General features: G+C 52.1%; 1 protein-coding gene across 1 annotated transcript; it reads right to left on the reverse strand.

Moving 5' to 3' along the window:
- Positions 1 to 4,032: 4,032 nt before the first annotated feature.
- Positions 4,033 to 5,671, reverse strand: LOC123166125 (uncharacterized). The gene is made up of 2 exons (XM_044583891.1): positions 5,205 to 5,671; positions 4,033 to 4,957 (listed from the first exon to the last, which is right to left on the reverse strand). The coding sequence occupies exon 1, from the start codon at positions 5,544 to 5,546 to the stop codon at positions 5,214 to 5,216; it is 333 nt and encodes a 110-aa protein (XP_044439826.1). The 5' UTR covers positions 5,547 to 5,671; the 3' UTR covers positions 4,033 to 4,957; positions 5,205 to 5,213.
- Between the last annotated feature and the right edge of the window lie 2,556 nt (positions 5,672 to 8,227).

The following is an 8,227-nucleotide window of genomic DNA, read 5'->3' on the forward strand; positions in this document are numbered from 1 at the left end:
CCTCGCAGTCAGCAACATCCAGCTCAGATTGTACACATTCAGTAGTTTCAAAAACAAGCGAGCTGGGACAGATTACAGAGGGGGCTATACTGTATACAGAGTATTACAGGCAGAAGCAGCACAACATTCGTGTCCTATTGGTAATTTTGATATCAGCTGCATTTGAAATTTTGTAACCATAAACACTCAACCTTTATGTGTTTAGCGGCTTAACTTGTGCAATGCACGTTGGATCAATAACCAGGTAGAGTCATGTATAAGCTTAACATAATAGTTCTCCTAAACAACAGCTAAGCTGTTTCTCAATCGGTGCAGAGTCAAATTTTTGTCTGTTAGATTTGGTGGCATGCACCAATTAGCGTTTTTGTGTCTTGTGTTTTTGTCTGCGAGTTTCTGCCTAAAAACTGACCCGATTTTCAGAGGTCGAGCTGCTGGTACGGGAAGGGTGGTAGCTGGGGCGAGAAGGACAAAAGCGTCCGCCACCGGCATAATCTACTTTTCTGTCTGTAAGGTGTGCCACTATTGTCTTAATTTCCTGCACGGGAGCTCCATGGTTGGAGGGAGTTGAGATATGTGGGTTCATCAGTATGTAACTTCACTTCATCTGGATCAGTTTGCATTTAATTCTGTCTTTTTTGCGAAAGTTTTCAGTTAATTTTTGACACCCGTTTCTGGTACAAATCTCTGGCATCCATTCTTTTTAGGAACCTTGCCTTTTACATCGTCGGTTTCTTGTCTATCCTTCATTCCAGAATCTCCAAGATGGCTGGTGCGTATATGCTCAAGTTCAGCATGTGAAATAGCCCATCACTCTGAGTGAAATATGTATATGACATGTCTGTCTCGTGGTAAAGATGAACTTGATGGATGATTTGGAGACTCTGCAAGTTTTGAGGGGACTCCAGACCGACACTAAATGGAAGCACTTTCACTCATTTTCCCCCTTATTGACATGGAAATCCTTCTGGACTATTTTTCAGGATGGTATATATTTTTTCTAACATTAGAACAATGTGTATATTTAGGTCATGCTTGAAGTATCATAATCAAGTTTAGTATTGAACTTTTGATCGACGCTGTGCAGAGAGCAGTAGTATCAGCAAACATCTATATGCAGGCTACAGTCCATTTTCAATAGCTAAATCAAAAGAAGTAGATAACTCCACTAATAGTCCAGCCACGCGTCGCCCGGCATGCAGCCCGTCACCGCCCCGCTACGGCTATAAAAGGCGACCTCCCCGCCGGTGGACGCCACAGCTCTCATTTCCCCCTCTCCGGCGTAGATAGCAACACTCCTCTCTTCCCGCTGACGAGAAACATGGCCGAGAGGTACCCAGGCGACGGCGCAGCGGCGAACAGCTTCGGCCGCTGCCACCTCCAAGAGCAGGAGGCGCGCCTGCTCTACGAGGCCGAGTACCCGGGGCCCCCGGACATACGGGTGCCGGGGACGTGGCGGCTGAACGCCGGCGGCGTACCGGTGCCACCGGTGCCCGAAGGAGCGGCGCGGCGTGCCGAGATCGCCCGCATCCGCTCTTCGCTGACCCAGGCGCAGAGGGACGAGCCGGGCTACGCCGCCGATAGCCACACCCTCTGGACCATGTACTTCCAGCGCCACCGCGAGGAGCAGACCACCGCCACCAACGGCGTCATCCCCCGCGGCCGCTTCAACGCCGACTGTCGACGCGAGTAGTGGGGCGTGCCAGGCCGCACCCTCGAGGCCGTCCTTGAACACATCGAGATCGGCAACGTGCCGCGCCTCGAGTACCCGCCGCGGCCGTCCTTCTCTCGCCGCCGTGGTAGCTCTTGGACGCCGCGGCGGATGGAGCCGGGGTCGTCCTCGTCGTCGGGTTCCGGCTCACCGGCCGCGCTCGGCCCCGTCAAGCCCGAGACGGAGGAGACGCCGCTCGGGCGCCGCACCCGCAGCGGTGCCCTCATCATCAACGAGGGTGCCCTGCCCTCCCCGCCTGGTCCGGCTCCGGGGAGGCATTCCCTCCGCCTGGTCCGGCCGAAGCCCGAGCCGGGGCTGCTCCCGTGAAGCCGGAGCACGTCGAGATGGTAGCCCCCGACGACGAGTCCGCCCTCAAGTGGGCGAAGGAGGATTACGTCTGTGAGCAGGTCCGCCGCCGGCGTCGGGCGTACGCGGAGCTCCAGGCTCGGCGCCGCGGGCGCGAGGAGGGCGGCGTCATCGTCCTCGACAGCGACGAGGAGGGCGAGGCCGGGCCGTCCAGTGCGCCACCGCGTCTCGCCGACCCTGGCAAGGGCTGCAGCAGCGACGTCGCCGGCCCAAGCCAGCCGTGCGACGATGACGACGGCGGCGGCGACTACACCCGCTTCTACAGGTTTCTCGGCATGTAGACTGCGGCGGCGGCGGCGGACGGTGGCGGCTAGGCGTAGTTCAGTCGTAGTTTGCAGGTTTCCATGTTTTATGTACAAATTTGAATGAAGTTTTGCCGAATTAGTGCAAATGTTGCCGAGTTTGCATATATTTTGTACACAACATGGCCGCATCCGGGACGACCGGTGGACTGACGACTGGGAGCTAGGTCGTCCCCACGCGCCAATCTAGCACCGGCTCGTCTCCAGAGGGCTTTTTTTCGCTGCCCTGGGGAGCGAACGGCTGGAGATGCTCTTAGTTTGGTTCCCCTGCCCTCGACTCGACGCAGCCTGCAGAAGCGACCAACACAACACGCACGACACATCCCGTGCGTGTTCCATGCGCCAAATGCACGTCTGTCTCATACACTAGTACACTACTAGAGTAGGATAAGGCCAGCTTCAGGCTTGAATGCTTGAGCACGTGAATGTTTCAGCTTGCGTGGTGGAGCCATCCACTGATTTCGATCACAGCGGACCCATTTAATCAATCACTAAAAGTCGGAGCCTCGGAGAAGCGAAGCTCAGCCTTTCTGAAACACCTATCAGAATTTTTTCTAACCAGGCGCATTACATAAGAGTATCTACAGTTGGGCGTTTCAAACCTCACTCAAATGCCCCGATGAGCGGTCCGGTCACTCACCAAAAAAAAAAAAACCCGACCCATCCGGGCTGACAATTACTCCTCATATCCAGTATAAATCTGGAGCGGATATGGGGCGGGTCGAACGCATCCGCAACGTCGGACTGACAACGGAACCCACACGTAATTTTCGAAAACCCAACGGTCTGACGGGTACCTCATCTGGTGTGGTGTGAACGCCGCATGGCGCCACTCAGGATTGCCGCCCGAAGGGCCAAGGTCTGACTATTTAAGCGGGACGGTGTCCCCAAGCACTAGACACGTCCACTTCCACACACACACACACACACACTCTCTGTCTCTCTCTCTCTCCAGCCCGATCCCATCCACTTCTTATCCCCTCTGCCTCCTTCCCTCGCCATTCGCCTCCTCCATGGCCCGGCAGAAGAAGATCACCTATGCTATGCTATGCTAACATCTGCCTCCTTTCCAATGCCGTTTGAGCTTGGCCAACCGAGCCGCCTCTGCCATCGCCTTGCGCGAATATGCAAAGCTTACGTATCATTCATTGATAGGTAGAAAGCAATACATGATCGGGTATTACACTTAGGGACGTACATGACAATACGGCGTTAAGTGCAACACCTGGGCAACAAGAAAAATGGGGTTGCTCAACCCAAGAGACGAAAAATCAACCTATGCCAACAATGTTGTGTAGCCCGTTGGCTCCGGCACGAGCCCATAGTTGCGCCTACTGCCGGATGGTCTCGGTTAGGCGGCTGCCGGAGGGGCGTAGCCCATCAAAGACACAACCATTTCTAGTTTCCAAAGCTCCTAGGACGTGAGCAAGACCAGGGAGTTGAAGCCTTTGCGAGCACTCGTGGGGAGATCAACATCAACATCGATGTGGATCTGGCCAATGTCGACACTGAGATCGTCATGAACTCCTTCTAGCTTGGCGAAGAGGCCATCCAATTTAGCAGAACTTTCATCGAACATTTTGCAGACTTCTCCGATGGGCATCGTGTGCTGATCCTCAAGCTTGCGATCGATGTCATCGTCGAAGCCACTTCGAAGCAGATCATAGATGTGCCTTCCTATTGTTATCAACTCCTCAATCAGCCCTCGTTGCTGGCAAACCTTGTGGCGGGTGTAGTGGTTGTTGCCTGGCAGTGCCAAGACACGTCTCTGAATACCAGATTGTTAGCACTACTAGTTAAGCTATGGGATCATAGCCAGTGTGCATTGAATTCAAGATACACTAGGGTTTGCATTTCAGAGGAATTCCACCCAACCTCCCTCACCCTTGTTCTAAGATTACAAGCCAACCAAATGGCCTTTCTTCTATGCAAGTTTTCCTCTCTACGGCTACCTAGTTCCCATTCGCGGCCTACAAGCTGGGCTGGTGGACAAACGGCCCTCTTGGGCCAGGCCGCCAGCCCATTTCCTTCGTTTGAATTCTTGCTTGTTCGCAGTTGGAGACCGAACAGTGGAATCTTGGGATTTTTCAAAAAAGAAAGGTAAAAAAAAGACAGTGTAATCCCGTGGAAGGGTGGTTTCTACGAAACAGCGGAGATGATACCGTGCATGTTCAGCGCCCGACCGAACTCAACTTGGGGTGAATACGAAACAGGTGGAGGCCGAGGCCGGTCGTATAGTCTCATTTGAATGCAACCGCGGTTTGCCCCTGTTTTTCTGAAAGAAAAGGAAGTGCAGAGGAAGATGGTTCAGTGGAGTTGGCTCTCTTCTTCAGATTCGTCTGGTGTGTGTGGTTGGTTCGATATTTCTAACTGTTCTCTACTCGCTAATCCTTGGCAACACCCTTTTACCCAGGTGCTGTACATCGTTGGATACGCGCAGCCCACACGGTGGATGGCGACGGCCGACGGGAGATGATTCCACATGCGTGTGGTTGGTTCATCATCACAGAGGTAAACTTTGTTCACAGTTCATCATCCAACATAAATTCCCGACCAAACGAATTCGTCATCTCCGTGTATATACACGTATCTGTTGCCTTGCATTCTTTTTGTTGTTGAGAAATCTGTTGCCTTGCATTGAGAATGGAGGGAACATTAAAAATGAAGTGATTGATTCTTACATGTATAATAACTACATGATGCTACTGCTACTCCTGGGTACGTACGTTTCCCCGGCCGTATAAATAAACTACCTTTACAGATGTAGTGATTCAGTCTCGCTCAGAGTTAGAGAAGAAGAAAAATCAGAGGGACAGAGGCTACTAGTGCAATTCACTTCAGGCGATTGCGACGGCTCGGGAGGCCGGCACCGGCGAGGGAGGCAGGCGCGAGCTGAAGTTTCTGTGCCGGAAGGCGGCGTCCTCGGCGTCGGCGTCGCCGTCGTCGCTGCCGCCGCCGTCGAAGTTGAGCGCGTAGCTGAGCGGGTCGTACCTGAACTCCCCCGTGGCGGTCACGCGTCGCCTCCACCTGCTCCTGCCGCCGCGGGTGTGTGGCCTCTCTGCGCCGCTGCCTGGCGACGACGGCGAGCCGAAGCAGCCGCACACGGTTGTCCGCAGCTTGTGGCGCAGCGACGGCGGCGAATAGGGCGAGGAGGACTCCACAGCGTCCATGGTGACTGCCTGCCTTGGTACTGGTGTGGTTGAGCTTGTAGTAGCTGGAGATGTGGGAACAAGAGATGTCTTCTCTGTGAGTGAGGAAGTGGAGGTGGGGATTGGCAATGGCTAGATGGAGAAGGAAGGCGGGATTAAATAGGGAGAAGGGAAAATGGGCGAGGCGACGGCGTGAATGACGAGAGACGCGGGGAAGCCGCTGTCGCCGTAGCGCACGCGTGCGGTTAGACGTGAGGGTGTTCTTGGGATTTCGCAGGTGTCACGGCTACGGAGCCGTTGGGACGGCGATGGCAACGGTCGGTCGTGTGTGCAAGCTGTCGCGCGCCCACAGGACGCTGACCAGTAGTAACGGTCACAACAGCGGTCGCTTAGCTGGCACACACATCATTACAATTTTTTTTTCTTTTTATTTTTGCGGATGCTGAAATGTTAAGCATTTTTGCGGGGAGCTGAAATGTTAAGCACGGTCATGTGAAGCGTCAATCCGATACTCTTTTTTCTTTTGGGGATCAACATCTGATAACTCACGCGGATGTACGATAGAAGAGAAGAGGCTAGAGAGCACACGGCCGGCCGAAAGGAAGTGGCAAAAAGGGACTCCGTGTTTCTGTATGGGCAGAAATGCAGAAGAAATAATCGATGGATGCGAACGCCGGCCGAATCGGATGCCAAGCCTTCTGGCCGGGTGAAAGGTTTCGTATGGTACGGTCCGATCTGACGGACGGACAGTATCGAGGCATTTTAATTCCCGTGACGGCGACGGCGACGGCGACTCTGCTCGATCAGTCAAAGCGTACGTGCACCTCGCCAGAGCAGAAAAATATCCTGCCTGCCTCCGTGCAACTGCAAGCGCCGTTGGTTTGGTTACCCTGCTCTCCACGCAGCCTGCATGCAGACGCGACAACACGCACGAGACGTTCCGTGCGTGTTCCATGCGCACAACGCACATCTCACAATACAGTACTACAGTACACACTAGGACAGCGCTACCTTCAGCATAGCTTCAGGCATCACCATCGGCAACACCTGAAGGTTTTTATGCAAGCACGAGGTGACGCTACCCATAAATTTTCCAGCGGATGATCTGAGATCATCTCATCAGTCTTCCACCACTGATAGTGCTATGCCCATTTAATCAATCACTCGCTGCTCATGCAAAGCCGGACCAATTTTTTTTAATAAGCTCAGCCTCAGCCATGCTTGTTTTTCAGGCTTGGGAGTGCTAGTGGTATGCCCAGTTCAGTGGCCCATGATCCATCTATCTATCTATCTATCGGCTGGGATAAGGATCGATTCCTTTCCTTGGTCACACCATCCACAAAACCTACTCCTACTTGACAGATAATCTACTTATATAGTACTACAAAAGAAAAATCAACGAGCGGTCCATGACAAAACCACACGCGAGGACTGGCATCAATCCATCCATCGACCTCACATGCTAAATCTTTCTTTAATTCATACTTCCTGCATATCTAATCGCGCACATTACTTAACTTAGGCTTTCTAACAACGGGCTACGTCAACACCATGCACTGCTGTATAATAATCCTGCATACCATTGGCAAAGGCAAAACAGGGATAAGGCCGGCTAACAAGGCCCTAGCGGAGACCCGTCACACAAGTGACAACAATCCTGTCACTGTCATAGCCAAAACAAGATTCTCAAAACTGTACCATGTTTTGCACCCTCATCTTACGACACACGGTATCACAAATGCTGTTTAAATTCAAGAGTCAAACACGACATAATTTCGGCAGGGAACAGCCACACGGTCGATATTACACCAAATGAATCCCGGATCCAGACAACTACAACTTGAGAGGAACAAACAACATAGTCTACATACGCATGAGCCAACCAGCCAACATCATTTGTGTCCCATTGGTAATATTGATCTCACCTGGATTTGAAATTTTGTAACTGTAAACACTCAACCTTTATGTGTTTAGCATCATAACTTGCACAACTCACGTTGGAATAATAGCCGGGCAGAGGCATGCATAAGCTTAAAACAACAGTTTTCCTAACAACAGCTAAGCTGTTTTTCAATTGGTGCAGAGTCAAATTTTTGTCTGTCAGATTTGGTGTCACACACCAATTAGCTTTGTTGTGTCTCGTGTTTTTGTCCGCGAGTTTCTGTGCGGTGGGCGTCTGGTTTTCTGCCCAAAAACTGACCCGATTTTCAGAGGTCGAGCTGCTGGTACGGGAAGGGTGGTAGCTGGGGCGAGGACAAAAGCGTCCGGCACCGGCAAAGGAGGTCAGTCTCCACTCCCGATTTAATCTACTTTTCTGTCAGTAAGGTGTGCCGCTGTTGTCTTAATTTCGTGCACGGGAACTCCATGGTTGGAGGGAGTTGAGATCTGTGGGTTCATCAGTGTGTAACTTCACTTCATATGGATCCAGTCTGCAGTTAATTCTGTCTTTTTCTGACATCCGTTTCTGATACAAATCTCTGGCATCCATTCTTTTTAGGAACCTTGCCTTTTACATCGTCTATTTCTGGTCTATCCTTCATTCCAGAATCTCCAAGATGGCTGGTGCGTATTTGCTCAACTTAAGCATGTGTAGTAGCCCGGCCATCACTCTGAGTGAAGTCTGTATATCACATACCTGTCTCCCGACAAAGATGAACTTGATGGATGATTTCGACTCCTCTGCAGGTTTTAAGGGGACTCGA

Source organism: Triticum aestivum, chromosome 7D, assembly GCF_018294505.1.
Source record: "Triticum aestivum cultivar Chinese Spring chromosome 7D, IWGSC CS RefSeq v2.1, whole genome shotgun sequence".
NCBI lineage: Eukaryota > Viridiplantae > Streptophyta > Magnoliopsida > Poales > Poaceae > Triticum > Triticum aestivum.

Coding starts and splice junctions, on each gene's coding strand:
- LOC123166125 (XM_044583891.1), bottom strand. CDS start 5,546: ATGGACGCTGTGGAGTCCTCCTCGCCCTATTCGCCGCCGTCGCTGCGC.